The 17,193-nt window shown below is 36.4% G+C and overlaps 1 protein-coding gene across 3 annotated transcripts in view; it reads right to left on the bottom strand.

The window, feature by feature from the left end:
• The window catches only part of cdk5rap1 (CDK5 regulatory subunit associated protein 1), a 106,719-nt gene extending 89,526 nt beyond the window's left edge, over nt 1-17,193 (bottom strand). Inside the window, exons 1-2 of one of the 3 annotated variants that reach the window (XM_073915972.1) lie at nt 17,028-17,193; nt 15,803-15,906 (exon numbers count right to left, since the gene is read on the bottom strand). In XM_073915972.1, the coding sequence (XP_073772073.1) occupies nt 15,803-15,880 (78 nt within the window). In that variant the 5' untranslated portion in view covers nt 15,881-15,906; nt 17,028-17,193. 3 annotated transcript variants of the gene reach the window in all.

Below are 17,193 nucleotides of genomic sequence, written 5' to 3'. Positions count from 1 at the left end.
TGCATCACAGTGCATTATATACACAGTTTTATATTTTCTTCACAGAAGCAGTTCTTGTTTTAAAATGTATGAATACATTTATATTTATATACTGTAATACAATTTTGTCATTTAATACAAACAGTCAGATATATAAACTTTACCTTTAAACAACACAAGCATTAAGCTAATAATATATACAAATATAAATATCCAGCTCACTTCCTGATCCTTGTCTAGTTCTCTTACACCTCTTTGATTGGTCACACCCTCAACAAAAACGGTAGCGATTGGTTCTTGCACACTGCGCTCTTTACAGATGAGTGATACTAATAAGCGGCAGGCGGCAATCACAGCTGATGCATGATGGACACGGTGGAGTAAACTCAGCAGACACGCGCTGGTTTCTGTATCCAGAATTAACAGCCGAAAGGAGAAGAAAAGTCACGCCAGCAGGTCAAATGGGCCTCTGTGTGTGCGTGTATGTGTGAGAGAGAGAGAAATGGAGTACTTTCATTCCCTCGATCTCCGTGAAATAGGGGCTTTTGCTGTTAATGTCAGTGAAAGACTGATCCAGCAAACACACACAGTGAAATTGTGCATAGTTTATGAGTTTTAAGTAGTTAGAGCATTGTAAATACTCGCGCTTGCCTCCCTCGCGACAGAGCGCATATGAGGTAAATGAAGTCAGTAATAACCGGTTATAATTATTACTGAACAGATTTCGAATTGTCCGCGTCTGCATCGTGGTGCACCGAAGAAACGATTCATTTTGATAACCCTACTATATTATCTCTCGCTCTAATCACCAAATATAGACCCCCAGGGCCCTATGTCAATTTTCTAAAAAAGAGTTTTCTGATTTTATTTCTGACTTACTAGTTAAAACTGATAAAATACTGAAATGCCAGTGGTGCTGCCTTGATAAGAGCAAAGGGGAGCTGCTATACTGCCCTAACAAAGGCCACAATTGACCCTTCGCTAAGCCCCACCCTCCTAAGTTACTGTTGCTACGCCTGTCAAGCTTTCTTGCCTGGAAGGGCTTTTACAATAGCCGCGTTTCCACTGTCACTTCCGGGGCCTAATCGGGCCAAAACAGGGCTTTCTTGGGGCCAGCGACCGGCCTTTTTTGGCCCGCCGAATACCATGGGCCAAAGAGGGCCAACTGGGGCTTCGGGGCGGAGTGAAAGGAGAGGCGAGCACAGTTTTCCGATCGCACATGAGTATATGCGCCATACAAACAAATAAATAAATAAATAAATAAAATAAGGGAAAGAAAACATCTAGCCCTTTAGGCTGGGGTCTTTTTGCCTATGATCACCCTTATGTTTCCCTTTTAAATGTAAGGGTGTTGCATAAAATAATATAATTTATAGGGACATTCTTTGCTGCGTCCTCCTTGATGTTTCAATAACGCATAATAATCTTCCATATTAAAGACACAGCAGACAGTAAAGGTTTTTGAGTGTTTTTGTCAAATTTAAAAGGTGTGTTTGTGTGCGTTTAGATGCCTGTATGTGTGCGTGAGACCGAGCAAGAGCGCTCCCTCCACAACTGTTGATGACGCGAGCGACTTTTAAAATTTTTTTTTTATTTTGGAGATAATACACAATATAAAAACAACAGAAAGACGTAAAACATAACAAATTACGTCCCCACTTTCGTAGACTTTAAACAATATAGTGTCATATCTTGATAAAATAGCCTAAGCTATATTGAAATATAATTTAAAGAATTACAAATATCGGATATAATAAAATCGCATTAAATAAATAAACCAATATAAAATAAACAAAAGCTAGCTAGATCAATGTAGCCTTTAAAGCCACATATAACTTTCATTTTAGAAAGATCTGAAAAAAAAATTTTTTGATATTTTTTTAAAAACAATAAACACCGGAGAATGTTTGAAATATTATTTATAAAGTATTTGGATGATATTAATCAAATCGTGCAAACAGAGCATTTTTTGGGTGAGTGAAAGCAGAATCTAGCCTACCTTTTTTTTTTTTTTTTGTCACTCAGTCCTGCGCAGCACTGCTTTAAATGCTCTGGGGAAAAGTCCAAACACAAAATGTGTTCTGTGTCCTCAAACAAGTTTTTATGTTTTTATATGACGTGAACAAATTTATAAATGAAACTTTAAATGTAGAGCTTTAGTTGGTGGCGAGAGCACTCAAAGCACAATGCCAACAGTCGGTCTGTGAATAAATAAATGTTATGAATGGAAATACACAGGTCTGTGTGTTTAGACATATAATGTACTGCTACATTTTGTTTGTTGCAGTTGTCTTCATTTTATGATGATTCCATGGTGTGTTTTATCTGTCTGATTCCCACTGAAGTGGGCGGGGTGTGTGACGTTTGATTGAGGGGAAGTTCTAGGGGCGGTGTTTGCGTGACGCGCTGCGAGCTACTAGCCCAACAGTGAAAACGCGACATGATTTTGGCCTCATTACACAACCTCCCGGGCGATTGGCCCGGCCTGGCCCGATAAGACCTGGCTCGCACTAGCCCGATAGTGGAAATGCGGCTAATGTGTATGCGCAGGTGTCAGACATTATATTATAGGATAATTAGTCATTTTTGGCGAACAGGTAAGATATCCAAGAAAGCCAGACAAAAAATGACTGCAGTATGCATTACAGGGGTATATTCACGACATAATAATCAACCGATTAGAGAATAATTCAATCAAAGTTAAAGCTAGCTTAGCCTAGCCGCCTCATATGCAGACCATTCAACAGCTTAGCTCATGCTCAGCAGAAGTGAAATTTAAAAATAATTTAATAATAACGAATTAAACCATGATTTCTCTTTCTTAGACAAAAAGCCTGATAGAATAATTGATGGGCAATGAAATATAGCGTTACTAACCAATGAGGAAACATGGATGGACAGTGCTTCCACATAATTTACTCAAAGAAAGAACAGCCAAAAAGGGGAAACTGATGGATTTGTGCCAAATATTAGCATCATTGACCCATAACAATGTACAGTAAGTTACCTATTACTGTCTATGTTTGTGTGCTCTTTATAAATTAATGAAAAACAGTTGCTGGTGAAGTACATTGATCTCAACTGCTCAGTTTGTGATCATACCGGTTTTGTTCTGTTGATTTGTAATTTCAAATATACGTAGTCTGAAATAGATGGAAATATGAAGTTTAGTAAAGTTAGCAACAGATTCGCATGTTCGTATTTGTCGGATCAGTAACTCATGTGACTATGACCAATTCGCTATTAGTATGACTACTTTGGCGAGGGCTTAAACGGAGCATTACTTATAATATCGAGCGGAAAAAAAGAAAACAACAGCTTTGAAACATAACCTGCTTTGCATTTTTGTAGGAAACACAGTTTATATCTGTTTAGGATAATAGGTGTGTGAGTTATTGCCATCGCTTTATCACTGAATGTGTCAGGAATATCAAAACAAAACCAACTTAACCCTGCTCTTTTAGCACCCCTCACAGAGCTTGATCCACACAGGCATTTCTCCTCTTGGGTTTTTGGTTTTGAAAAGGGAAAAAAATTCACCATCCAGTTCAAACTTTAAGGATACCGGGCATCAGATTTGCACAATCCATATGCACAACACTTTGGTCTGTTTTCACATTACCATATTTATTAGGGGGAGGAGGCAAACAAAAGAGAATATGCATGGGATTCCACGTACGCAGTGTTTCATACATCTGAATTTTTTACAGAGTACGCACATTTATAGCTTTGTCAGTACACAATTTATTTGTATTAATTCAATGAAAGTCTTTGTATATAAGGCCCCAGAACTCTTCCTAGAGCTGGTCGGCCATCTAAGCTGAGCCATTGGGGAAGAGGGCCTTAGTCAGGGAGGTGATCAATAACCCGATGATCACTCCAGCGCTCGCCTGTACAGAGAGGAGAACCCTACAGAAGGACAACCATCTGTGCAGCAATCCACCAATCAGGCCTGTATGGTAGAGTAGCCAAACGGAAGCCACTCTCCATTTGAAATTTGCCTAAAGGCATCTGAAGGACTCTCAGGCCATAATAAGAAAAATTCTCTGGTCTGATGATACTAAAATTGAACTCTTTGGATTGAATGTCAGGTGTTACGTATGGAAAAAAACAGCCAGCGCTCATCACAAGGATAATACCATCCATACCGTGAAGCATGGTGGTGGCAGCATCATGCTGTGGGGAACTGGAAGACTAGTCAGGATAGAGGGAAAGATGAATGCAGCAATGTACATAGACATTCTTGCATGAAAACCTGCTTCAGAGAGCTTTTGACCTTAGACTGGGGCAACGGTTCATCTTCCAACAAGACAATGATCCAAAGCACACTGCCAAAATATCAATGAAGTGGCTTCACAACAACTTGGTGAATGACCTAGAGTGGCCCAGCCAGAGCCCAGACTAAATCCTATTAAACATCTCTGGAGAGATCTGAAAACAGCTGTACACCATTGCTTCCCATCTAACCTAATAGAGCTTGAAATTCCAAAAAACAGGTGTGCCAAGCTTGTGGAATCATATTCAAAAAGACTTGAGGCTGTAATGGCTAACAACGGTGCATCAACAAAGTATTGAGCAAAGGCTGTAAATACTTATGTACTGTACATGTGATTTTTCATGTTTTTCTTTTTTTTTGTTTAATAAATTTGCAACAATTAAAAAAAAATCTTTCTTCATATTGGCATTATGGGGTATTGTGTGTAGAATTTTAAAGAAATAAATTAAATTAATCCATTTTGGAATAAGGCAGTAACATAAAAAATGTGGAAAAACTGAAGCGGCATGAATACTTTCCAGATGCACTTTATGTTTATTTTATTATAAAGAGGTCAGATATTTAGTTTAAACATTTTTTGTTTTTGACTATTAAAATTATTTGCCTTAGTAATGTTGGTAAATTAAAATAAAGTGGTTAAAAAAAAACCTAATATACCTAAATAGATTGTTAAAAAATATTAAATAACTATCGATATTGAATTATGAAACCTGATATCACGGTGAGGCAGCACAGTGGCACAGTATGTAGCACAATCGCCTCACAGCAAGAAGGTTGCTGGATAAAAATGGATGCGTTGGCAGTTCATTCAGCTGTGGCGACCCCTGACTAATAAAGGGACTGAGCCGAAAAGAAAAAATTAAATATCCTTTAACATATTTTATTTAGGGATGCTCGATTACTTGATGATCTACTGATTGTCAATAACCCTTTATTCGATAGACCTACTCTATGACTGATTATGCATGGACATTTAAAGGTTTAGTTATGCTTTGTGCTGCGAAACGCGTCCAGGCATTACATACTCAAGTGTGTGCAGTTTACCTTACTTATGGAGTCACACTCTTGACATAGCATATTGCAGGATGCATACGCAGATCTCTGTTGTATCTGTAGGTGTTTTAACCAATTTTATCTCACAGACTGGCATGAATGTAATGTAATGTATTTTTTTATTTAGTGCCATGTCAGCAACCAAGGCTATCTTCAAGGCAGGAATCTTTCAACAATAAATATACAATTTAAAAATCAACAAACAAAATAAAACATAAATTAAATAAGTTTTTTTGTGTTAATACATGATAAAAATTCTAAAATCTTTTCGGGTGTTACTTTGTCAAAAATTTCCTTAAAAGAGTTCATTTCCTAAAAAGTCCTTCTGGAATCAGTAAAAGCAGGATAGTCCAGTAAAATATGTTTTACAGTAAGATGAGTTTTGCAATACAAACACTGAGTAGGGTTTTCACCTTGGAGCAAAAAACCATGTGTTATTCTCGTATGCCCAATACGACATCTGGTAAAAACTACTTGATCAAATCGATTCTTAAAATGTCTTAAAATTCTGTGTGAAACTTCAGGTTGGATTTCATGTAATTTATTGTTTTCTAATGCATCCCATTCCTTTTGCCACTTGTTTAAAATGTAAGCGTTGATAAAAGGTTTCATCTCTGACGGAGGAATTTGGCATTTGTTCACTACTTGCTTCAAAGCATCTTTAGCAGCTGCATCAGCTCGCTCATTGCCTAAAAGTCCGACATGTCCTGGAACCCAGCAAAAAATGATGTGATAAAACTGATTTTGTAGTTGGTGAACTTTAGTTAAAATATTATCAATCAAAGGATGATCATTCGTTGAAGATTCTATAACTTGGAGGCATGATTTAGTCTGTAAAAATGATGGATTTCTTTTGTTGGGCATTTTCTATATACTCCAATGCTAAAAGTAAAGCGCGGGCTTCAGCTGTGAATATGGAGCATTCTTTAGGCAGACTGATTCCATAATGTTGTTGACCAGTTACCATTGCAGCTGCTACGCTATTTTCCACCTTAGAGCCATCTGTAAAAATAGGTGAATGCTGAGAATATTGGCTTCTAATATCCAAATAATGTTGTCTGTAAACACTGGGATGAGTTACTCCTTTCTTCTGATGTCCTAAATCCATATTGATTATGGGCTTCTTTAGAGTCCAATGAGGCAGGGCACTGAAGTGTATTTGACTTAATATGTCCAGGTTTATGTTTAAATTTTGTAGATGTGGGTTAAAGCGCACACCAAATGGTCTGATGGTTTTTGGCTTACTTGCATATAACTGTACAAACTGTGGGTTAAATACTGCAGAATAAGCTGGGTTGTTCTTATTTGCTTTTAATTTAACAGCATACTGTAATGAGAGTTTCAGCCGTCGGTTTTGGAGAGAAGGTTCATTGGCTTCAGTGTATAAACTCTGTACAGGTGATGTTCTGAATGCTCCTAAAGCAAGCCGTAATCCTTGATGATGTACTGTATTGAGTATCTGTTTATACGAGTTCCTGGCAGAGTCATAAATTATACTCCCATAATCCAAACGGGATCGAATGAGAACTCGATAAAGACGCAAAAGTACAGTTAAATCTGCTCCCCATTTAGTTTTTGCCAACACTTTGATTATGTTCATAGCTTTCAAGCACTTGTTTTTTAACAACTTCATATGAGGGATAAAAGTCATTTTGTTGTCAAAAAGAAGACCTAAAAACTTGATTTCTTTAACAACTTTGATCGGATCTCCGTTGATAAAACGTTCTGGATCATGATGAACAGATCGCTGGATGCAAAAATGTGTACAAACAGTTTTGGTTCTAGAGAACATAAAACCGTTTTCAACAGACCACTGGTTAATTCTGTGAATACATAATTGTAGCTTCCTTTCAACTGTGCTCATATTATTCCCTCTGTAGCAGATACAAAGATCATCCACATAAAGGCTGCAGAACATGTCTGGTCGAATGATTTCCACAATGCTATTTATCTTGATGCTGAAGAGTGTGACAGAGAGTATACTTCCTTGAGGAACTCCAAGTTCTTGTTTGTGATCATTTGATAGAGAATTTCCCACTTGAACTCTAAAGTTCCTTCTAGTGAGAAAGTTTGAGATAAAGATAGGAAGCCTTCCTCTAAATCCCATTCTGTAAAGATCCTTTAAAATTCCATACTGCCATGTTGTATCATATGCTTTTTCCAAATCAAAAAAGACCGCAACAACATGTTCTTTCCTGATGAATCCATCTCTGATATAGGTTTCCATTCGAATTAATTGATCCAACGTGCTTTTTCCACTTCTAAACCCACACTGGTAGTCAGTTAATTGTTTATTTGATTCCAGTATCCAGACAAGACGGTTATTAATCATTCTCTCCATAGTTTTACATAAACAACTGGTTAGAGCAATTGGTCTGTAGTTATTTGGATCAGAGGGGTCTTTTCCTGGTTTAGGTATAGGTATTACTGTTGCTTCTTTCCAGGAAGCTGGTATTTTACCAGAAGACCAGACAAGGTTAAAACTATCCAATAAAAGACATAATGAACTATATGGCAAGTGCTTTAAGAACTGGTAATGAATTTTATCTGGACCAATAGCTGTATCATGTGAACATTTTAAGGAGTTCAATAATTCTTCCATCTTAAAAGGTTGGTTGTATACTTCCTTGTTATCAGAACTAAAATTTAGTTCTTTACATTCCTGCTGTGCTCGTATTAACTGAAATTCAGGAAGGCAGTTTTCTATTGATGAGTTTTTTCCAAAGGATTCAGCCAGCGTATTTGCTATATCCATCTCCTTGGTCTGAAGTATCCCTTTTTTTTTAATGTGTTGTATACGAGATCCATTTTCCATTCCCTTCATTTTACGAATCATGTTCCAGATCCTCTTCATGGGAGTATAGCAAGTTAAACTTGAAACAAATTGTTTCCAACTTTGTTTCTTTGCTTCGTTTATGATTCTGCGAGCTTGGGCTCTGCAAATTTTAAAACGAATAAAATTTGCAGTTGATGGATGTTTATTAAAAACACGTTCAGCCTTTTTCCTTGTTTCAATAGCTTTTTTGCATTGCTCATTAAACCATGGATTGGTCTTTCGTTGTGGTTTTGTTGATGTCTTTGGAATGGTCTCATCTGCTATGGCAATTAACTGCTGAGTGAAGGATTCTATAGAGATTGGATTTTCTTGGTTTGCTGAAATAAATTTTTCGCAACACATAGTTTGAAAAGTGAGCCAGTCTGCTTTCTTGAGTTGCCACCTTGAGGGTCTAAGTTGTACATCAATTTGTGGAAATGTGAGTATAACTGGAAAGTGGTCGCTTCCACACAGGTCATCCCAGACCCTCCATGAACAGTCAAGAAAAAGATCAGCACTACATATTGTCAAATCAATTGCAGTATATGTACCATGGCCTGGATGAAGATATGTTTTTGTTCCATCATTCAGTAGACACAAGTCATTATTTTCTATAAAAACTTCCATTTTTCTTCCTTTGACATCACATCGGTCTTCGCCCCATAAAGGATTGTGGCTGTTAAAATCACCCATAAGTATATATGGAGTGGGTAATTGTGAAACAAGTTTATCCAGTTCTAGGGGTATCACAGCATCATGAGGGGGAATATAGATAGAGCATAATGTAATAGCTCTATGTAGAGTAAGTTGAACTGCTATTGCTTGTAACTGGGTATCCAATGCAATTTGACTCTGAATTAAATCATTTTTCACCAAGATAGCTGATCCCCCAGAAGGCCGTTGTAAATTTGGTCCACATATACTAAACATTTTAAAACCTTTAAAATTGAAGGAATCATTTGGAGATAAGTGGGTCTCCTGAATACAAAAAGCAAGTGGGTTAAAAACAGCAGTCAACTGCTGTAACTCTGCAAAGTTAGTTTTCAGTCCCCTACACTTCCACTGTATTATATGACTGTTTATCCTCAAGTGGGAAAGACAGGTGCAGGTCCTTTGTTTTTACACTTGGGTGAGAGACTGCGACTACGACTAGGCATAGTGTCAGTCATTTCAATATCTTTAGGATTGTCATCATTTTTTTTAGATCGACATTTATCTTGATTTGACTGTTGAGTTGTTGTGCTTTGAGTTTTCTTTTTAACTTTTGATTCTCTCTGTTCCAGATATGAGTCTTGAATTGGACCAGTTTGAATGTACACATTCTTTGTTTTTTGGGAAGTTGAATTTTTTATGCTGCTTATCGTTTGAGGTTTGTCTTTGGATAACCAAGTTAGATCTGTTTGACAACTAGTTGTTTGTGTCTTTGGTGTGAGAACGGCAGAATAGGGCTTACTCAAGTTAAAGGCAGGGAGTCCTTCAACTATCTTACGAGCTTCAGGATAGCTCACCTTCCTTGTGTGTTTGATTTTCTGTATTTCTTTCTCCTTGAGCCAGATGGGGCAATTCTTTGATGAAGCTGCATGATCTCCAAGGCAGTTTTTACATTTAGAGGGTTTTGTGCAGTTCATTTCATGATCATCCTCACCACAATTTTGACAAACAGCCTTATTCTTGCATCCTGCAGACCCATGACCAAATTTCTGGCATTTAAAACATCTCAATGGATTTGGTATGAATATGTCCACAGTGACACTTAGATATCCAAGTTTGATTTTCTCTGGTGGTTGCTGTCTCTTAAAAGTCAGAATGTATGTTCCTGTTTTAATCATCCGTCCATCTTTTTTGATGATCATTCTTTTGACATCAATTACACCGAGTTGCTTTAATTCAGACGCAATTTCAGTTTCGTCCATATCTTGGAGTTCTCTGGTACGAATTACACCTTTGCTGTTGTTTAAAGAAGGATGAGGGTAAGCTTTCATAGTAATTCCAGCCAAAGTTGTTGCTCGTAGTAAATTCCCTGAGTTTGCTTTCCTAGCACATTCCACCAAAATTTGTCCAGATCACAGCTTTTTGATATCTTTTACTGCTCCTGCAATTCCTGTGATTCCTTTGTGAATTGCGAAAGGGGACAGTTTGGTAAGGGGCATATCATCAGTCAGAGATTCCAATAAGATAAATCTTTGCCAGTTTTCATTTTCAGAAGAGAAAATTAAATCAGTTGTAGGTTCAACCTCCAAATCTTGATCCAGTATTCGTTTTTTTGTGTTTTGGATTTTTGCCATGTTAAGTAGAAATTTGTTCATCATCTCTGCTCCTCACCCACCTCGGAGTCCTACAAGGGGATGTACAGAGCCACGGACATCCACTGGATGTACATCAAGGATACAGAAATGGTATACTTAAGCATATAAACACAAGGTCTATAATGCTCAATTGACCCTACGCCAGCGCCTTCTGGAAGGAGTGAAAACTTTATGGTTGATTGTAATTCCAAAATTGTTCCAGGGCAAGTCCTGACAAGCCGATTGATTGGAATGGGCCTTTCCAACCTCTCGTCTAAATGAAGTAGGAGCCAAAGTGATGTGTTGGATAAGTGGTAGCCGCAGCAAACCAAAATCCTCAAGCACCAGGATCTCTTCCTCCACTGACACGAGTCGCAACTCACGGCCAACAAGTTGCCCCATTTGTCGCCTCTTACGATCAGCAAGGGGGTGCTAGGGACCTATTCTACCCCGGGTCCCCACGGGGGCACAGACTGGCATGAATAGGCAAATGCAGACTCACATTTTATAAATCGTGCATCACGGCAAGATATGCGGGTAGCATCTCTATTCTCTCAACGAGTTTCTGAGCTCTCATCCTTCAGACTGAGTTTATTCTTATTTATTTATTTATAGTTTGTAAAGACTGTCCAGCTCATGCTGCTCAAACCATGCTTTGTTAATGAATTAAACTGCAACCTTAAAAACAGTTTAATGAATTGTTTTGACACTAAAGCATATACTATAGCGGACTTGTTTTGAAGCGTTTCAACTCAATGTTATTCGTTCTTCTTGTTTATTGTAGATAACTAACCAACAAAATATACATCAAAATTAAGTTAAACATTATGCATAATGAAACTTGTTGCAAAAAGATATATTTTCAAAGAAAAATATATAAGGTGTATATATATTTTAGCTTGTGCCCATCTTAAACATCTGTGAGTGGACCATGCTTCGCTTCGTGGAAAATAAGGATTTAATTAACGATCCACTGTTATTACAAATGTCTGTCATATATTTGCTGCATTTTTAATATCTCATTATTTTAAAGATTATGTCTTGAGCATCTGATTTCTCCTCTGTGATTACCTCCTTTAAATATATAAAGGCTAGTTATTTCACGGTGAATGAGGGACAACAGAAATATTACAAATTTCAAAAAAAATATCTTAATATTAAAAAGGAAACATAAGCTTGACAAAAAAGATCTGATCAATGTCGTAACAAATGCCCTTAAATAATGCAGCCTGTAATTTACAGCAAGCATCAAGTGTTCATTGAGATGTGTTTGAGTTTGTTTTGTCTGTCATATCTTTCGTCTGTCTTTTGGGGGTTTTTTTCTCGTAAGGCACAGTGACATGACACTCTGCTGGGTGGTTGCACTGGTTTACCAACACTTGTTTGTGTTTGTAATTTTATTAGCATCTTCATAAGGGTGGTATTGTTTTAAACAATGAAACGTGTTTATGGTGTTGCCTGCTTTTGATGGCACGAGTAGTCTGCAGTTTGCTCTGCCACGTTGCTCTGTTTTGTGTCGGATTGTCATTGTCATCAATGTCTGTGACTGTGACATTGCTACCTTATTTTTTTCTTAACCCTTTAAGTGTAACTAACACCGAATTGCTGTAAACTTGTGCCGCGTACGCCACCCGGAAGGGCAGGCTGCAAAATGCTTGCGTAGCTTTACGCATAGTGCGTAAATAATATTAAACACTTATCGAACTGTCATTATCCTTTTATCGAAAAAATATATATTGTCATAATTATCGTATTATCGCCCAGCCCTAAATTATATCATGATTATTTTAATTTAAATATTACCCAGCCCTACCGGGTAATACTTGGCAGGGATGCACCCATCTAGCACAAGTATTGAGGCTGGGGAATTCCATGATATTGCATGATATTCCTCCGGGTGCTCCAGTTTCCCCCAGTCCAAAGACATGCGGTACAGGTGAATTGGGTAGACTAAACAGGCCGTAATGTATGAGTGTGTGTGTGTGTGTATGTGGATGTTTCCCAGAGATGGGTTGCAGCTGGAAGGGCATCTGCTGCATAAAAATGTGCTGGATAAGTTGGCGGGTTATTCGGCTGTGGCGACCCCATTAAATAAAGGGACTAAGCCGAGAAGAAAATGAATGAATGATTCTAAGTAATTTACTTAAGACAAAAGCATGCGCTATAATTAAATTCTGAACATAGCTACAATGCGTTATATTTCATTTATCATGTGAGAAGAACGAGAAGAGTCAAATTTAAAGAGAATGGGGGACAATTTAGTGTCAAAATGCAATGCAAAAGCACCTCATTTAAAAAAAAAAATCATGTGAGTGATTTAGCAATGCCATGCCACTGACAAGCCAACTGCAGAGAAACAAAACAACCATCCCGGCAACCGTAGTGATCAATTTTTCTGAAGTTTAGCTGTTCTTTTTTGTACTTGATTATAATTTAATGTAAATTTAGCATTAAATTTAATGTTAATGTGTTCAATGTTAAAAAAAAACAATAATAAATAGGCCTACAAGAGTGTATCTTGTGTGTGTGCGTCTTTTATAACTGAAGCCACTCTTTTCCAAAACCGAAAGTTGCTTCATCTGTCTGGCAACATTTTGGCTTTTAATCGAATGAAAAGTTAATTTAGATGAGCCAATATTTAAAAATTGCAGTAAAATAACTGTGATGTGCAACCACACATCGACTCTGAGGTCTGATCTCATCTCTCTCTCTCGCTGTCATCCAGACATCAATACGTAGATGCCACACAAGTCAATTCGCAAAACTAAGGCTGGTACCTGACAGAATAGCTGCGAAATCTGTCAAAATACACCACTGAAATTAACAAGCATAAATGTTTTTGAGCCATAACGTCTATCTGTAGGATATCTGTAAAAAATGTAATCAGAGCTAATGTTCTGTAGAAGTTGTGTAGCCTAACAATTACAATAATTCTAATAAAATGAAAACCATTTTTCGTTTGATAAAAATATACAAAAACAAAAAATTTATCAAAGGGTGGCTAGTTTGTATTAATGTGTTTTAATATTAATAAAAATATGCTTAGCCTGTTTAAGCTTAACGGTTATATATGCTGCCAATAGGCGAGCCATTCAAAAAGTATTTTACTGTGTAGTGGGTTATAATGTATATATCATAATATATACATTAAAAGTGCTAGCTTGTTTAACTATAATTATTATGCAAGGACAATATTTCATATTTGGTTTATTCTTCAGTAGCCTATAGATTCGTTAATAAAATATTCTATAGAAAGTTTGTTTATAAGGACTAAGCTATTAATATATAACACATTAGGCAAATTAATACATTAAGACACTGAAGTCAGGTAGGACAACAAAAGACAATCAAAGTATGTTCCCCCTGTTGGCAAAGGTAACCAAAAAGTATCTTTGAGTGTGCGCAACAAGCTGCGCATCCGAGTGAGTATTCAGCACGATGGGGAATATAGTGAGCCCCACAAGATCCCACCTTAAACCAAAGATGGTCAACATGTTGGGTTTCCTGGCAAAGAACATGTAGACTGCACTGTTAATAAATGCCAATTTACAGTGTTTTTGTTTATTTATTTTTTTAAAGACTGCAGACCTGTCATTTTTGTAGCCTAATGTCATTTTGGAGTTTTTTTATATTTGTTTCTTGTTCATTCGTTTAATCTTATTTAAAAGTTGTGGTATTTAATTAATTATCTCTTTATTTTATTTTCTTATTCATTTTAAAAACATTCTAACATAGGCTATGTAATAAACATTCTATGGTTGTCATTTGTTTGGTTCTAATTTCCAGTTTTTTCAGGCTGTAGCATTGTTGTGTTTTTTTTTTTCTGTTATGTTAATAAAAGTTCTGTTTTTAATACTAGTTTTTCTTTTTGTTTTTTGTAGTTTTGTTGTCGTCCATTCAAACAATTAATGCCGAAATGCCAATTTCCACAAAACTGAAAGTAAAAATATATTACACACACATTAATAAGCTATTTAAAAGCAGAAAAAAAAGACGAAACCCCCACCCCCACGGTGATACCAATATTACTGGTATTTTCACATGTCAATAAACCAGTGGGGAAATTTTCTCATTGTCACAACCCTATGAAAAAAAGGTTTGGCTATAGCAGCCTGGTATGCTGACCCTGTGAAGCTCCAGAGTCATGACAAACAGTTTTGGTGGAAACATGACAGCAGAGGTGCACATTTAATTCAACAGTGAGTTGGGCAGCCGTGGTTTAACATTTTTTTTTTTTTTTTTTTTGTTTTTTTGCATACAATACGTGCTAGCACCTAGTAATTGTGTGAATCACATTATGGTTTTTTAAGTCACGGATTGGAGCATTTTTCGGATCAGTTAAAAAGGGGAGGAGACAAATATAATTTGCCTTCTATTTATTACAAAAACAGTACTAGAAGTATCAGTACTAGATGGATCATTTTTGAATAACTATACAGTGGCATATTTTTGATGGCTGGTTGTCGCCACTTATTGACAAAATAATGTTAAAGAAAAAACTTTCATTTTTGAGCATCAAGATCATGATCCGTTAAACTCCTAGAACCTAGACATCACTTTTAGACCGCTTCCTCTTTTGCCCACAATTACTTTTCTTTTGGATGTGGTTCGTCCTACTTAGTGGTATGCTGACATTAATCTGGATACCATGGCTCTTGATTAGTGTTGTCTTGATACTGAATTTCCATACCGATCGGTACTGAAATTTTAAAAACCTCAATTTCTTGCAAACAAATGAGTGCTGTTTAGTTCCAGTATTATGACAACACTACTCTTGATACATCACAAAGACATGCTCTCTTGGACACATGCACCAGCAAGATTCGTACCAACAATTTGTCCTCTTTTAACTAATGTCACCCATAATATTGTGTGCACTGCAATAGTTTAAGCAAAACTTTGTTATTACTCTGCTAATTAAACCTTCAAACACTGTTCTTACAGGTAGAATGTGCAATCAATGAAGACTGGCCACCAGGCTGGTCAAATTTAGCTATGAATCCTCCAACACTAAATTGGCTACTGTTTCAGTTTTATTGTCCAACCCCTATATATACACACACTTACATAGAAACATACATACATGCACTGTAATATAGATTTTTAATAACATAAAAAGTAATACTTAAAAGGTTACTTTACATTCAACCTGTAAATGGTATCTAATTATATGTAGGGTTCTTTATGCATGGTCAAAAGTCCCTGATTATTGCCAACGCATGTAATTAGTTGTTCTTGAATTATTTAATACGTTTAGAATAAATTTTAGCATGAAAGTTGATGAGTCATGATTTTTGTTTGAAAAACATCTATCTTTTCATCTTGCAAAACAGGTTAAATAATAGCACCATGGGTATATATAGAAACATTTATAACTTTTGCTGAAAAAAGTACCTTTTGAAGCTCAAGCGTCCTTGAGTATCCTGCTTTTTGTAGAATGGACCAAGCAATTTCAGTGTCATTGGTATTCATCTGACAGCCATATGTTTCAAAATATACTGCAAGACATTTCACATGTCAACATTTGAATCATATACTGCAAACCAAAAAAGTAATTATACTACAACTGCACAATATATCGTTTCAGCATCAATATGGAACTGTGATCATTCACAATAGTCACATCGCAGGATATGCAATGTCAGGTTTGTTTTATAATTTATCGTTTGTATGTATTTCTGAGGTTTGTGTGACTGAATGAGGATTTTAAAAGAATTAAGTATCACGTTTTTTAAATACTGTGAGACCTTGAAAACAATACAACATGGTTAATTTCAACTGTATATATTTTTTTCTTGTTTTGTATTTATCTATGCTTGTAGGTTGTTTTAAATTTCATGCTGAAGCACTCCTACTAAATATGATAGAAATATGTGATAAGCAGATATATTCAAGTCATCAGTTGAAATTGTATTCATATCGATATATATATCACAGTATAAAAATATTGCAATGTTACATTTTTCCAATATAATACAGCCCTAATTTAAAAATACACAAAACCCCTAATACTGATTAATGTCATTTTCTAATAATTAAAATAACATACTAACAAACACATCATGCATACATACACAACACCTTATTTTTTTATATAACAATACTGATTTAGTTGTCAGACATAATGCAAAAAAAAAGTGATACAAAATATTTGGTGGTGTAGTTTTATGATTATTTCGTTTGAAAACAAATAAAAATTATTTCCATTAGTACTATCATGTCTATCCACTGAAAAAAAAAATCTGACCTTTCCGTGAATGGTCTGACATGTATTTAGGAATATAGTGCTCCTCATATTCCTCACTGCCGTCAAAATCGCTTTTATCAGAACTCATGATGAAATCCTGAAAACTGGGACCATTTGTTAGTTTACTTTTTAGCTGCATGATTCTGCTGAGACCAGTACCGTGAGAACTGGACTCTGTGCAGTAATATCGGTGATATATATCTCTACAAATTCGTGGAGACAAACATTTTCTAAAGATGCATCTAATGAGTTTGAAAGTACTAATTCTGTTCATGTCTCACAGCCAGGTTGCTTTCCTCTTTCTTTTCTTCTTCTTCTTCTTCTTCCGTTTTTGGCGGATCGCACTTGATCTTGTGCATTATCGCCACCTACCTGTAACGTTAATCCAGGGACTCTACACCACAGCAAAGAGGAGAAGCTCGCTGTTTCATAATTCCAAGAACGCTGAGAACGGACTTGCGTACTTGTGGAGTGGAGACCGGTCTTGCCATGTGTCCTCGGAAGAACGAAGTCTGGAGACCACGAGAACATAAAATGT

Source organism: Danio rerio, chromosome 11, assembly GCF_049306965.1.
Source record: "Danio rerio strain Tuebingen ecotype United States chromosome 11, GRCz12tu, whole genome shotgun sequence".
In the NCBI taxonomy this organism is placed as follows: Eukaryota; Metazoa; Chordata; class Actinopteri; order Cypriniformes; family Danionidae; genus Danio; species Danio rerio.
The sequence above is the reverse complement of the archived record's forward strand: the minus strand, read 5'-3'. Positions and strand labels throughout refer to the sequence as shown.